This window comes from Odocoileus virginianus, chromosome 7 (assembly GCF_023699985.2).
Source record: "Odocoileus virginianus isolate 20LAN1187 ecotype Illinois chromosome 7, Ovbor_1.2, whole genome shotgun sequence".
NCBI classification, from domain to species: domain Eukaryota; kingdom Metazoa; phylum Chordata; class Mammalia; order Artiodactyla; family Cervidae; genus Odocoileus; species Odocoileus virginianus.
Window position 1 is genome coordinate 493,618 of NC_069680.1, and position 16,353 is coordinate 509,970.

Genomic DNA, 16,353 nt, shown 5'->3' on the forward strand with positions numbered 1-16,353 from the left:
TCTGAACATAACTGGGGAAGTTAGGTTTTTTCAGTTGTTTCTATTCAAGAATTCTGCAAATTAAGGTAAAAAAGAAATAATGTAGAAAGAAGATTCTAGAACATTCAGGCAATAACCTCATGTTCCATGAGGACTGGAACATGGCTGATTTGTTTGCTGCAGTATCCCCAATGTCTAATAGACTCCTCAGTATACAGTGGTGCACAATCAACATTTGCTAAATGAATTAAAAATCAACGAACCAAAAGCATTATCCTTCAATGGTTAGTAGATATGTATTATATAAGGCAACCAGATGCAAAGAGAAACAAGCCACCCAAAGTCAAAGAAGTCAATGAAATAAAGACATCTAACCTATCTTCAGAGGAAATATCGGTTCTTGGAGTAGTCCTAAGAGTTACAAGTATAGCAACAAGAGCTAACATTACTGAGAAAAGTATGTGTTGTACCAAACACATTAGATGCTTTTCATACATTTTCTCACTGAGCCCTTCTGAAAACCCTCTGCAGGAGGCACTGGTGACATCCTCATTTTTCAATACAGAAACTGAGGCACAAAAAGGCTAAAGACTTTCTCCAGATCTTCCATCTAGCAAGTGGTGAAGCTGAGACTGTATCCTGTCAGTCTGGCTCCAGAGCCCAGCTGGCAATCACCTTATTCCACGGGAATCACCCTCACGGGTCCCACCCCCTTGCAAAGGTCAGCCTCTCACCTGGGCAGCACAGATGCTGTACTGGGTAAACATGGCTTCATACAAGGCCATCAGCCCACTCTGTCCAGCAGCTGCACAGGCTCGGGCTTCTAAGACTGGAATTGCCTATAACATGCCAACAGACAAGGTGTGGTTGGGAGGGTGGGGAGGAGGCCTAAGGACCCAGTTATAGGGGGTGGGGAAGCCACACTCACCATCTCTTTCAGGTGGTTCTGCCCTGAATGTAGAGCCTGCCTTACGCTCTGAGACAGAAGGATCTCATGGCGCAAGCGCTGCTTGCCGAAGGCTACAGCTCCACTCGTCACCAGCATCATCTCTCGGCCTTGATTCTGCAGCACTGACACCTGACGATGATGAAGGAAAAGGCACAAGTCCCTGTAATATCTCTTTACTCTCGTCACAAGAGATTCAGGCAGGGTAGACTAATGAGTGGATCCCAAGTGCCAGTTGATAGATCAGCACTGGGCTGGCTCTGGAAGAAATCACCCAGGTTGTGTGATAAAAATACACAGTTCTACACACTTCCTCAAATTTGACAAGTAGATGGCAGACAGAAATGAGAAGTTTTAATAAGGGGATTCTGGTATGCAGCCAGGTTTGGCACCGATAGGACTTGAAGATACATAGAAGAGTCTATAATGTGGAAGGCCTAGCTGTTTGAGGAAATGAAGCCCAGAACACAAGTCTGGAGCCAGGAAGTGAAGCATAAACTTAGCAGATGGCTTCTCAAATTCTAAGGCATGCCCTGGGGAGATGACGCTGTTTCCAGGGCACGTGTAACTTCTGTGGGCAGCCTCTGGCTAGACCAGGGACAGACGCTGCTGCTCTTCTGCTCTGTCTGCCTAAAACAGTATTGGTCACTTTGTTTCCCACCTAGGAGGGATCCACATGAGAGAATCAAAAAGTCAATATTCCTAACCTGTCCATTCCTCCTGATGCTTGAACCCTAAAACCCGGTTCAGGGACTTATAAGACAGCTACAATAAATCATAATCTAAAAAATGTATTTCTTACACAACATAGTAAATCAACTGTACTTTAATAAATTTTTTTTTAATGAGAAAAAACTTATTACCATAGAAAATTTCATACTTAGGCAAAGTGGTAAGAATCAAATGATAAATTCCTATGGACTCATGACCTAGCTTCAACAACTGTCTCTCATGGCCAATTTCTCACTCTCCAATATTCCTTTTATAGCTCAGTTGTTATTTAAAACGAATCCCAGACTCCAGACACATTATTTGCTGGTTTGCAAATATTTCTGAAAGTAATTGCTAAAACACAGGGTAAATGCATATATCCACAAAACTAAATTATCTAAAACATTTAAATAATTCCCTAATATCAAATAGTCAGTGTTCACATTTTCCCACTTTTTTAAGCTTGCTCAAATTGAGATGCAAATTAAGCCCACACACTGCAATTAGTTGAAGGGTCTCTTAATTCATTTGTAATCCATAGGTTCCCCTCTATCATTTTCTTCCCTTGTAATTGTTCGTTAAAGAAACTGGGTTGTCCTTCAAGGTTTCTCAACCTTGACTTTCCTGCTTCTGTCCCTATGATACAGTTTAATGCTGTATTCTCTTTGCTGCAAACTGCTGTTAGGTATGGAGATTTGATCTTTTTTGTCAAGAATTCTTTACATGTCATGGTGTCCATCAAGGGGATATAGGAGGCCTGCAGGTCTTTTTGTGATGTTAGTTACTGTTGATGATAATCACCAAGACCGGTTAATTCATTACGGGCTACACTGATATTCTAATTAATTCATTTCTTCCCTATTTAAAGGCTGGAATACTTCCATAAAGGGAAACTTTCCTTCATCAACTATTTGGCTACCTTGAGGTATGGGTTATATGTGAAAGGTAGCACAGATGTGTCTTTCCCTTTATTCACCAGTTTCCTAAATGAGTAAGCTCTCTGGAATCCTTCAAAAGTAGCCAATGAATATTTTTTAAGTATCATTGTCATTCATAGATTTAAATATATTTCATGTGCTTAACTTCAGTGCAATAATTATTGATATTCAGACATTCCCATCTTCGGCCAATGGAATCCACTTTAAGTTGACTCTTAAGTCTACCTAACACGATCAGATCCTTGGACAAGATAGTGGACTCCGTATGTCAGGACTGCCCTGGCCTAGAAAACTGTTCCTTAAGGTCCATGGGTGTCCCTAGAAGGAGAGCTGGTGACCTAAGCAAACCATTACCAGGTTCTCCCCACTGATTTCATCAAGTTTCTCCTTTGCTCAAAATCTTCAATCTTCCTTTTAGGCAGAAACCCAATTCCTCCACCCAGTGTTAAAGCCTTAACTAATGGAATTAGACACATCCTCCCTGATGAAATCACCTCCACTGCCTTCAAGCTCAGCTCCCTCCCTGGCCCATCAGCATGCCAAACTCATTCCTGCTTTTGTCTCCTGTCTGGAGACTACTCCTGGAGCCTCCCTGTTCCCAGGATCACCAGGCTACACAATTCCAGGGGCACCATTCACAATGTGCACTTAGCAGCATGGAACACTTCCCCTTTGCTGCTTCAAATCCTGTCAGTCACAAAGGCTCACCCTGAGTCTCATCTCTCTGAGGAAGTTCCAACAGTGACCACACTCTCATCCAACCTTCCCACCTCCTGACCTGTCAGTACCTCTCATTTGGGCCCTCTCATTTGGATATGGTCTGCCTTGAACAATCGCCTAATTATTTTGGGAGTCCCAGTTTATTCTGGTTTCCCAAGGGGAGAGACTACAGTTAGAGGCAGACTTCTATTTACACAGGGACCAAACTCTGTCTCCAGATTGAATTACCAAGAGATCTGTGCAAGGAATCTTGGAAGTAGCCCTTGGATAAAAATTTATTAAACTGAACTGAACTGCGGGACTCAATCTGAAAGGCAGATCTCATGATAACTGCTTAGTACAGAAAACGTATGATAAAAATTCCATTAAGTTTTAGCAGTATTCTAATACCCACTTCAGTAAAAATTTTTTTTAAACTGAAAACATGGCTATGGAATATAGAGCTGAGTTACAGCTAGGACAGAAAAACTCCAGGTTTATCTCAAGGATATTTGGATGTCTGGTTTTTTGACTCTTGGTCAAGAGTTGACAAACTATGACCTGCAGGTCAACTCTGACCTGCGCCTGTTCTTGGAAACAAAGTTTTATCAGGACACAGCCACACTTGTTCACTTACGTACTGTCTAAGGTTGCTTCTGTGGTACAATGGTATGTGAGTAGTTGAGACAGACACTGAATGGCTCACAGAGAGTAACACATTCAGTACTGGTCTTTTACAGGAAAAGTTTGCTGATCCCTGCACTCCTAGAAAACATACGGGTAGTGGGATTTGTGATGTGATGTTTAAAGTCCAAAACTCACATGTTGACCCCTTAAAGTCAGTTTCTTTACTGATAAACTACCAGCGGTCAGTCTGGTAAAAAATTCCCACTGAAAACTCTGCTTTGAGGCCTTGCAAAGCCAAGATTCCTCGCACAGACCTCTTGGTGATTCAATCTGGAAATAGTGTGTCCTGTGCAGATAAGGACCCTGGGGGGCTTGTGCACAGGATTTCTCTCAGACCCTCAATGCTTGCTTATCCTCCCTTCTGTGGCCTTACATCCCTATGCCTTTAAGTGAAAGTCTTATATGGGTATTCTCTGTGGAGTCTGGTGAGTCTTTTCAAATATTTGAACTGTGGAAATATTTGCAATGACAGCTCCTACTTATTTCAAGATTACTGGGCTAATTAAAAAAGATAAAGCCTAGCAAAAGGTGGGAGGAAGCTCAATATTCACACAAATCCAGAGTTGAGTACTCAACTCTAACTACTACTACCGGGGGAACTTTAAAAACACAGAGGGGTGAGCCCCACCCCATCTTCACTTATTAAGGCGGCTGAGTAAGCCCAGGCATCGCCAAGCCCCTCAGTGATTTTAATGTGCAGCCTGCATTAAGAACCAGACATACACAGCTCCTTCTCCCTAAGAAGCCTGAGGGATGAACTGCACGAAATCAACTCCACTCCTCAACACTCCCTCTGCTTGTCCTGGGATGCTGTCTCCTGGTGGCACCTTTTTCAGGAAAGGCAGTTTTCAGATTGGGTTAAATCTACTGTAGTCAAATGAGGATTACTTTTATAAGCTAAGAAATCTGAAATGACAGCCTAAAAAATGGACTTTGTTTTAGTTCAGAAGAATTTTCCGTCTTGGGAATTACCTGCTCAACAATAGATGCCAGGCGCCCCAGGGCCAGGCCACATTCATCCCCTCGGGTCACCACAGCACTTCCAAGTTTCACCACAATTCTCTTTGCATGCTTCAGCTCACTGCGGTGGGCAAAAGACTTGCCATGTGTACGACTGAGGGGCACAGTGATAAAGGGTATGTTGCTCCAAGAACGAACATGTCTGATGGCTGAAGGCTGAACATGACCTGCAGAACCCAAGCAAAGTCAAATGCAAGAAAAAAAGAAATACGTAATATAATTTCTCATTGAAAATATGCATGCAAAACAGTAACCAGTTCAGCCACCAAAAAATAGTTTTACCATTCTCAACTGAAGAAAACCAGTATATGAAAAGACACATCAAGCATGTTTTAGTCCAGTATTGTGTGGAATTTGTATCCAGTACACAGGTACACTCCAATATTGCTGGTCAAGAATTTAAACAAAACAATCTTTCCTGAAGACATGTTGGCAAAATGTATTAAAAACCTTAAAAATATTCACATCTTTGATTCAGCAATTCCACGTTCAGGAAATTTATTCTAAGGAACTAATCTGAGATAGAGACAAAGAAATTTATCAGCAGGCTATTCATCAGCATTATTTATAATAGGAAAAATCAGAAGCAGAGTAAATGTTCAAAAACGGGTAGGAAGATTTAACATTTTTAGAATTTTTAATAATATGGGAAAATGGTCATGATATGTTGTTTCACATACATTTCTAAATGCATACAAAAAGGTAAATAAATAAAACTATTAATATTTTATCTCATGATGATATTATGGGTGACTTATCTTCCTTTATTCTTATCTATGTTTTCCAATCTTATGCAGAAAAAATGTATTGCTTTCATAACCAGAAAAATACGTGTGCTTTTAAAGAAACCACACTGCTTTAAAAGAGTCTGATTAGCTAAGACAATATAAAGTAACTGGTATAAGTAATAAAAAATCATAACTAATCTCCCTATAAATTTTCTCTCAAACATGGCAGCATGAATTCAGATGTCTGTAACAAGGATAAAAGAAACTGGATAGCTTTCTGAAGGAAAAGTAATGCTGGACTCAGAGCCTTCTTTGTATCCCTGTGGACATCTGCGCCTAATCAATTCTTTCCTGATTCTTCTTGTAACACTCAACAAGATTTCTAAGGGACCAAACAAAAACAAATAAATAATCCTCACCACAACAAAACAAAAAACTTGATTAAAAAGCTGCAAATAAGTCACACCTGAATGTCAGGCACTGAACCTCCTTACCACTTCTCGTGATTCCGACTTCCGGCTGACTGCCTTCCCTCACAGAGTTCTCTACGTATCACCACTGACCTTAATAAATACTGGAACGAGTTACTAAAGTAATCATTCTGAGCCACCTTTCAGACTATTCTACAATTCTACTATTACAGAGTAACCTCTTTCACTTGAATCAACCACTCTCACCTCCCTTTGTATTTACAGACAGATTTCTCAGAATTTCTCTACCCAGTGCCTCCATCTCCCGATCGCTGACTCCTCTAACTGTAACTGAGCATCCATCTGCTGTCTCTGCCTACACTACAAAAATTAGGGTACAGCAGGCAGAACCCTATTCTCATGGACCAGATCACTGTGTGTTCTCCCTCTCTACCTCCCTCACACACAAACCTGAGAAAGAACATTTTAAATGAAGTCATAAAGGGTCTTTTCTCTCCTCTCTTAAATAACCATTTCTTTAAGTGACAATGTTTCAGATCTGTGGAGATTAAAGAAAGATGATATGGTCTTTTTTCACAACACACTTGCAATCTGGTTTCCAGCAGAGAGCTGCACAGTAAGCCCATCACCTGGAATACAACTGGAGCTTGACACCCTTGCTAGACCTGTTCCTGGTGAGGGGATCCTAGGAACCAAAGGACCGGTGTTCTGTGGGGGCTGTTCCCTGGACAGCTCTTTCTTCATCAGGTTCATCGATATAGGTACCCTGGCCTAGTCTTCAGGGATACTATCCTAAGCAATACACACACCTAAGTCTACATGTAAAAACTGTATACCTAATAGTTTTGGCCCCACTGACCTGATGGAGAAAGGGGTGTAGAGGGAGAGACTTACTCCCCTGGAGTTTGGACCTGTGATTGTCAGTGGCTGTATGCAGCGCTCAGAGCTGTACCCGCGTAGCATGCATCTCTCTTGACAGCTCAAGGCCTGGTGGCCACTTTTCTCTCCTGTGCATTGTAGACATGTCCTGGCCTAGAAAAGTGCTGTGCATGGGTGGGGCAACCTGAGAGGGCACCTCAGGGACACAGGTAGTGGCAAGCAGGTGAGTCCGAGCAGGCCAGGTTAGCATGAATGAAACTCCTGATCCACAGTCTGTATCAGCAGAGGAGGGTGGCATGGCTTGGTGCCAGGCAGTCAAGGGTCACTCTGGCGACAGGCAACTGGGTCACAGCACATCAGGTTTAAGGAAAGGTTCAAGAAGAGGCCACATCTATGAACAAGGTTTTAAGCAAATAAAAGCTCAGTCACATCCAGTGGGCTCCGCATCAAGGAGCATTCTACGGGGCCCAGGGCTTTCCCAGGTTTCCTATTCTGTGACAATGTGACAACACTGTCACCCTTCTTCAGGAAGATAGATTGACCCTATCTTCCTTGAGGGCATTTTTTACATTCTGCAGTGTATTATACTTTTGGGGGTTCATATGAAGGACTGAGAAGGCCTTGATTAGTTAGGAAAAATCCACGGCTTCTGAATAGGTAATCTCTTCCCATTTTCTAAGGACCTTTAGGCCCCAAGTCTCAAAGAAAAGCCATCTACTCCTGTTAAGGATGAAGGGATACCAAGGTACATATGTATACACATGTGCTGGGGGAAGGGGTTGCCCATATTCCTTAAAAGTGCCACAAGTCACACTTCAAGGGAGAAGCCCTTTAGCTTTTCAGCAACAGGGTCATAATACTCAGTAATGAGGCTGTGTTTCAGGCCTGAACAGGAAGGGACCTGGACATGGTTTCTATTTCCCTTCCTGGTATTCCACTTCCCTCTGTTTGTATCTACATGCTTTCTCATTTTGCCTTTTCTCTTTTTTGCTCTTCTGCTCATCATCGTCAGTGAACATGGGGCTCCAGAAAAACCTGAATACAAAGAAAAATCTAGGGATAAGATCACAAAGTATCTCCTGTGAATGAGTCTAATGAGAATAAACAATAATATCAACAATAAAACCCTAAGTGAATACTTACTATATACCAGGAACTGTGTTAAACTATTCCTACACCTTATACAGAGGCACAGCAAATATGAAGGGAGTGTCTGACTCTGGAGTCAGACTTCCTGGGTTGGAATCTCAACTCCTTCACTTACTTGCTGTTACCTCATACGGTTTTTGTGGAGGATGGAATGAGTTAATGCATGAACAGGGACTGGCATGAAGTAAACACGTAATAAATGTTAGATGGTATATAAACATGTGTTAGCTATGACTATCATCATCATCATCTTTCTGAATTCTCATGAGTTGAGACTCAGGAGTTAGGTATTACTATGCATTAGTTATTATTATTCAGTTCAGTTCAGTTCAGTCACTCAGTCGCTCTGACTCTTTGCAAACCCATGGACTGCAGCACGCCAGTCCATCACCAACTTCCCGAGTTTACTTAAACTCATGCCCATTGAATCTGTGATACCATCCAACCATCTCATCCTCTGTCATTCCCTTCTCCTCCCGTCTTCAATCTTAGCCTCATTTTATACATAAGGAAGCTGTGGCTCAGATAAGTTGAGTAACTTAGCAGCATTATCAGACTGCAAAAATGGCCATAATACTTGATGCTGCTCCCATGCACAGCTGGAATCTATTTTCTCCTCTCCTGAAATAGCAGCTGGTCCTATGACTTGCTTTGACCAATCCAGTGCAGCAGAGCCTGCACTTTATAAACAAGCCTAGCTGGTTACAACACTGTATACAAGCCTGTTTTAACTTTGATGAGATCCAATTTATCAGTTTTTCATTTTATGGACTGTACATGTGTGCTAAGTCCCTACAGTCATGACCTACTGTTTTCTACAAGCCTGTTTAAAACACTGTATACAAGCCTAGCTCTGTATAAACTCTGAGCTTAGGTCACAGAGACCGTGTCACTCCCAAGCTTGCTGTTCTTGGGAAGCACCACGTGAAGAAGCCATGGATGGCCTGATGTAGGATGGGAGACCAAGTGGAACAGAGACGATCTGTCACTCCAGCAGACTATCCCCTGGCCTTCAACAATCAACCCTGACCTGAGCCAAAGTTGAGAGCTGACAAGGACATGGAACCACTGTGTAGCTGAGCCTGGTCCAAAATGCCAGCTCATGGAATTTTGACCTAAATCCATAGCTGTGGTCACTAAGTAAGCAGCAGAGGTAGTTTTCAAACACAGGGAGCCCAGTTTCAGACCCTCGGCTTTTAAACTTTACACTCTTCTTTGCATGAAAGTTTCCCTTGTGGCTTAGACGGTAAAGAATTTGCCTGCAATGTGGAAGACACAGGTTCGATTCCTGGGTCAGGAAGATCCCTTGGAGAAAGAAATGGCAAACCACTCCAGTGCTCTTGCCTAGAGAATTCCATGGACAGAGGAGCCTGGCAGGCTACAGTCCATGGGGTTGCAAAGAGTTAGACATGACTGAGCAACTACACTTGCATGAATGGGAAACAGATTTTTCCAATGGTGATAAGCTTGACTAGCTGGTAAGCAAGTCCTCTAGCAGAAAGGTTTTGAGATTTGTTGATAACATTTAGATGTTATCAAGGAGACTAGTAATTCAAAATATCATAAACAGCCTTTATAACTGGACCTCTATAAGCAAAAACAAAAAAGAATTTTGACCTAACTATCACACCTTATACAAATATTATTCAAAATGGATCATGGGACTTCAATGTAACCACAAAACTTTTAGGAAAAAACACAGAAGAAAATCTTTAAGATCTAAGGCTATAAAAGAGTTCTCAGATCTGACCTCACATGTACAATCCATGGGCTTCCTAGGTGGCACGGGTGGTAAAGAAACTACCAACTCAGGAGATGCCAGTGACTCGGATTTGATCCCTGGGTCAGGAAGATCCCCTGGAGAAGGGTATGGCAACCCACTCCAGTATTCTTGCGTGGAGAATCCCACGGACAGAGGAACCTGGTGGGCTACCCATGGGGTAGAAAACAGTAGGTCACGACTATAGGGACTTAGTACACATGTACAATGAAAAACTGATAAATCAGATCTCATCAAAGTTAAAAAAACAAAAACCACTTCCCCCTATGAAAGACCCTGTTAAGGGACTGAAATGGCAAGCTACAAACTGGGAGAAAATATTTTCAAAGCACAAATATGACTAAGGACTAGTATCTGCTGCTGCCAAGTCGCGTCAGTCGTGTCTGACTCTGTGCGACCCCATAGACGGCAGCGCACCAGGCTCTGCCATCCATGGGATTCTCCAGGCAAGAACACTGGAGTGGGTTGCCATTTCCTTCTCCAATGCATGAAAGTGAAAAGTGAAAGTGAAGTCGCTCAGTCGCTTCCGACTCTTAGCAACCCCATGGACTACAGCCTACCAGGCTCCTCTGTCCATGGGATTTTCCAGGTAAGAATACTGGAGTGGAATGCCATTGCCTTCTCCAAGGACTAGTATCTAGCAGACATTAAAAAACTCAAAGTTCAACAGTAGAAAAACAAACAATCCAATTAAAAATGACATTTCACTGATGAGGATATTCAGATGGCAAAATAAGCACATGAAAAGATGTTCAATCTCATCAGCCAACAGGGAAAAGGAAAACCACAGTGAGATATCATTATACACCTATCAAAATGGATAACATAAAAAAGACTGGCAACATCAGATGCTATTGAGGATGAAGAAAAAGTAGATTACTCATATACTGCTGGTGTGAATGTAAAATGGTACAGCCACTGCAAAAACTGTTTAGAAATTTCTTATGAAAGTAACTACCACATTGTATTGAGCAGCTTCAGCTGCAAGCAACAAATTCTGGTAAATTCTCTTTTTATTTTCATTCTGTTATGAATATTTTCTAATTTTCCTTCTTATGGCTTAGACACACCCATCATTTAAAAGTGGACATTTAATTTCCAAATACATGGGGTTTTTAACACTAATTTCTCATTTTGATACTAATTTCTCATTTAAATGTTTTCTTCTCTGCAATCATCCTGTTTTTTCAGCTTTCTAACTTTATTGAGGCTTTCAACGGCTTTCAGTGTGATCTCTTCTGTCACACTGCACTTGAAAATATGTGAGTTATTTTCAAATATCTTTTGCTATTGATTTCTAACAGAATTCCACAGACTCTGTATGATTTAAATACCTTTAGACTATGAACATTTTGCACCTTGTGTTATGTCCCTGGATATCTTTCAGTGTCTCCTAGTCATAGTCCATGGGAACTTGAACAGGATTTGTATCCTACTATTCTGTGAAAATTGTATAAATCCTAATTATATTGAATTCATTCATGGTGCTTTTCAGGAGTACCATACTTTCCTGTATATTCATTCTATTAATTTTTAAGAGTGATATTGAAACTCCAACTAAAAATTTATCTACTTAAATTGTAAAATATAATGGAACTATAAGTAACCTTGTTCTATATTTTCCAAGTCTCCTGTAAATGTGTTAATCATACTTTCATAATTTAAAAAATAAAAAAGAGAGAGGAAAAAACTGACTACCACATGTAACCAACATACAACCCGGAAACTGAACTTTTGGACATTTATCCCAAATAACCACAACTATATTCACACAAAATCCTGTACACAAATGTTCACAGCAGTTATTCACCACAGACAAAGTAACCAGATGTCCTTCAATGATGAATGATTACAGTAACTGTGGTACCCCCATACCACTAAATACTATTCAGTCATAAAAATGAACAAAGTGATACACACAACAAGAATCTCCAGAGATTCATGCTGAGTAAAAAAAGTCACCCCCAAAGGTCAGATACTGTATGATTTCATTTACATAACATTTAAAAATTATAAAAATGGAGAACAGATTAGAGGCTGTCAAGGGTTAGGGACAGGAAGGAGGATGGCTAGATAAGAAAAATGGAAGGATTCGGTAGCGACGGAAATCTCCTGCTTCTGTCCACATTGATACCCTGGTTGAGATACTGGGATAACTAGGTATAAGTGCTCCCTCTGTATTCGTTCTTAAAGTTGCAAGTGAATCTATAATTATCTCAAAATTAAACACCTCATTACAAAAAAGGGAATGAACAAAAATGGCCTGCAAAAAATCTGGGGGGATTAAATAGAAGTAATATTTTATCTTTAAAAATCTTTTTGAATTTTGAGGGTTTTTTTTTTTTAATATACCAGAAGCTGTAAAATTAATGTACACAACTTGATGAGTTTGCAGGTAAGTATACATTTATGAAACCATCACCATAATCTATGCCATAGCCTGTCTGTCCCCTCCAAAGACTTTACTTTATTAATAAATACAAACACAGCATTTCATTAGTATGCTGCTTCCCTGCTTATTGCTTTTGTCCATTTCTGCCAAATAACATTTTTTTCCTCTTTAAAACTTTGTTTTGAAACACACTTGGACCGAACCTCTCACATACTTATGTTTCTTAAGATACCTACGAGATCTGTTGAGTATTGTGGACTGGACCCAGGGCAGGAGACGCTGGGTAAAGGACTGGAACCCAGAGTGGCAGACTTGACTCAACATGCTGTGAGGTGGTCACTGACCAAGGTATCTGCAGAATGCATTTAAAAAAAATAAACAATCAAAATACTAGATAGTTCATTTTACTTTCATCTACCTCCCCACACCGAGAGTAAAGACTTGACTCTCTTGATCCAAACTCTTCTGGGTTAGAGGAACTCCTACCTCTTCTACATACAGAAAAGAGAGAAAAACAAACAGCTCCTTCCCCAAGCTCTGACTCTATTCTTCCTTGCTTAGGACCATCTTAAGTTTTTTTTCCTGTTTGTCTTTAATAAATTAGTTTCTATTTTTTGGCTGCACTAGGTCTTCACTGCTGTGCATGGGCTTTCTTTAGCTGTGGCAAATGGGGGTTACTCTTCATTGCAGTGCACGGACTGCTCATTGTGGTGGCCTCTCTTGTTAGGGAGAGTGGTTTCCAGGCACGCAGGCTGCATTAGTTGTGGCATGCAGGCTCAGGAGTTGTGGTGCACAGACTTAGTTGCTTCAAGGCATGAGGGATCTTCCTGGACCAGGGATCAAACCCATGTCCCCTGCATTGGCAGGTGGATTCTTAACCACTAGACCACTAGGGAAGTCCCAGGACCATCTTAGTTTTTATGGAAAAAAATGGGAACTAAGTATTATGAATAGTTTGAGTGACAAAAAACATCTTCAAGGTATAATGTTTACCTACTGATATTAAATCTTCACTACAATTTCTATACCATTAGGGAGTCTTCAACCAATCAAAACAGATTCAATATTCCATAAGCAGCCACCTCCAGCTTCTCGCTCTCATCTCCCAAAAGAACTCTGAAAACCACATATTTGAAATGTCAGCTTGATCCCTGCTGACACAAGGAGAGGAGGAAAGGTCGGAGGCTGCGGCTTTGTCTTTCTTCTTGCTGTCCACAGGAATCCAAAGCATACTCTTCAATCCCTGGGAGGGAGTGGCAATACCTGTAAACGGCTGGCATCTGAAACGACCCTGGGCACACCTCATGGAGGATGAACACACAGCTAGTTTTCAGAGCTAGGTTGTGGGCATTTTCCCACTGCAGGTCAAACTTAAGATTTTAGACAAAGAACAGTTTATTTCATTCCTGCAGCTCTTACACTACAGGGACATGGTTGTTTTCACGAGATAAGAAAAATCCTTTATCTTGCTTGTGGGCCTCCTTTTAACTTCTGCTGTATGCGTTAACAGATATATTCCAACTCTCTTACACATGACTCACAGTGTTTAAACATGCCTAAAAAGACTAGCATTTTGCCCTAAAGTGAAGAGAAACAAGGAATGGTTACTGCTCTTCAATTTATACCGCACAAAGGTACAGAAAGAAGAGAGAAGAGACTGGCAGGATACATCTGTCATACAAAATATGGCATCTATATAAGCAAGAGAAAGTGTTAAGTGCTGTTTTTGTTGACTTCAGTGTTTGTGACAGTAAGGAAGGTTCCAAGAGAAAATTATTTGCATAATACTGAAGCATGCTATGAGGCCATGATCTATGTTTGCTGCTTATACAAATTCCTTCTGAAATTGCTGCTAAACAATTATTTATACATGAATTCACCAAAATAATTCTAGAAGAGCCAAAAGGGTAAAACAATCAAATAATGACCCTAAAATTCTAATTCCATCTCCTTCACAAACTTTCCCCAGCAACTCTAGCATTCAAAGTTGGATATATTCCTACAGGTTAGTTTCCAACTGGTTCGTACTATTGCTGACTTTCCCAAAAGGATTATAAACTTCCCACCAAAGGCATGGTAAACGTGGGAAACAATCAAGCTTTGTGCTTGCTAGCTGTATGCCTTCCAATCTTTTAAAGTCTCAGGTCTCCTCATCTGTAAACCGTGGACAATAACAATAAGGACCTTGTGGAATTATTGTGAGAGAATGTAGTAACTGCATTCCAAGAATGGAATGCCTGGATACAAGAGATGCTCAATAAACATCTACTCTCCTCCATCTCTTTCAGGCACTAATGTTATTATATCTTACAACCACTTTCTTCCTTATTTCTTTCAGGACCTGTCACTGGAACAAAGAATTTCATAGCCTCTGATGAGCAGACATAGTCACAGATTATATTTATTGACTATTTATCTCTCTCTTATCTATGAAAAACCGAAAGCTCTGAATGTTTAAGGTCAGTCAGTTATCACGTTGAAGACTGATGTAGAAACCAGGCCTCCTGGCCTCTCCCATCACCTCTGACTGACACTGCCCTCACTGCAAAGGATAGTTCACCCTGCCAGAATTTATTATGCCCTCGTAAGATAGATAGCTAATCCCAGGGAGCAAAGGGTATGTGTGTCTGTCTAGACCCCGTGTCATCAAATGAAAAGCTCCCATGTTTTGACTCAGGACATTTCTCAAGTACTTCTTTACAGGTTCTGAACAGATAGTCCTTATCTTACTTACCTGAATAGAGAACTGAACTTTAGTCTCAACAAAAGTCGCCCAGGAACACAGGCTTGCTACATGGTTCACCAGTTAAAGACAAAGCCCTAATGGTAAACCTCACCCCCTCTAGAGAAGGGAACGGAGATGGGGGAGGGGGGTGGATCTGGGTCCGCCCAGCCCTGACGAGCCACGGAAAGAACTATCCACAGACCTCATGCCACACTGCAAAAGGCGGTTGTGAGCGAGCTCTCCCGCTGCGGGGTCGGGTCGGGAGGTGGGGTGGGGGGGTTGGTTTTCAAGAGGGGATCACGACGGCCCAGGCAGGCCGCGCGGGAACTGCACACAGGGCCTTGAGAGTAGATGTGTGAACAGTTACAAACGGTGAAACCCCACCACTCATGCAGGTGCACTAGAAGCTGGTTCCGCGATCCCGGGCCGAGAAGGGATCAGGCGCTGGGTCTTCAAGCCTCCATATGGATCAGTTTCTGCATCTGGGTGTATCAGAGGAGGTCGGGGAGTTCGAGTGCCCACAGCCCCCGCGGCCCTCGGGCCTCCGCGCGCCGGCGTGTGGCGATGCAGCACGGTTTGGGAGGCCCAGCCCGCCGCCATCCCTCCGCGCACCCACACCCACTTACAGGTCCGACCCCCCTCACTCTGCTCCCGCTCAGGCCGCGCGCCCCCGCAGTCCCCACGGTCGCCCGTGACCCGGCGCGCACATCTTCCCTTGCCTCAGCCCGGGTGCCGCCTCAGCCCCTACTCAGGCGCCGGCGCCTCGCCATCCCCGCCACCGTCCCCGCCATCCTTGTGGCCCGCTCGTACCTGCCTCGCCTCAGCCGCCGGGCCCCACCACCCGGTCCTCACTCCACGCCACGCGTCTCTCGCACCGGCTTACTCCTCTTTTTCTTCCGTCCACGTCCCGCAAGATGACGTTACGTCAGCAGCGCTGGAGTAAACCCAGGCCGCAAAGCCTCCGCTGTTGACGCGAGGCGGCTGGCTGATCCCGAGCTGCGCTGCGGCAATGGCGTAGGTGCGTTTGGAGAATCGGGCCTGCGCTACACGTGGCGAGCCCCGCCCGCCGAGACCCAGCAGACGCCAGGGGGCGGGGCCCGAGTGCTGTATGTGAATGTCCACGTCCTAGCGGCAGACTCGGACAGGGGCCACGGAGAGTCGCCCCTCGGACCTTCCCCGGGAGGCAGAAAGGACGCCTGGATTCTTCAGCTGCTGGTAGATCCCATACGTTGATCGTTGTATCCCAGCCACACCTCGGAAATAGATCGGATCAATTTGCACGTATTTGA

At 42.8% G+C, this 16,353-nt stretch overlaps 1 protein-coding gene across 3 annotated transcripts in view; it reads right to left on the reverse strand.

Annotated features, from left to right (window-relative positions):
• Positions 1-16,089, reverse strand: part of ALDH18A1 (aldehyde dehydrogenase 18 family member A1) — a 39,103-nt gene extending 23,014 nt beyond the window's left edge. For 2 of the 3 annotated variants that reach the window (XM_020883451.2, XM_020883448.2), the window contains exons 1-5: positions 15,875-16,089; positions 12,576-12,691; positions 4,933-5,147; positions 908-1,057; positions 714-818 (exon numbers count right to left, since the gene is read on the reverse strand). In XM_020883451.2, coding sequence (XP_020739110.1) covers positions 714-818; positions 908-1,057; positions 4,933-5,147; positions 12,576-12,663 — 558 coding nt within the window. In that variant the 5' untranslated portion in view covers positions 12,664-12,691; positions 15,875-16,089. Of the gene's footprint in view, positions 1-713; positions 819-907; positions 1,058-4,932; positions 5,148-12,575; positions 12,692-15,448; positions 15,547-15,874 lie in introns of all 3 variants that reach the window. The other variant, XM_020883449.2, reaches the window with a different exon arrangement.
• Between the last annotated feature and the right edge of the window lie 264 nt (positions 16,090-16,353).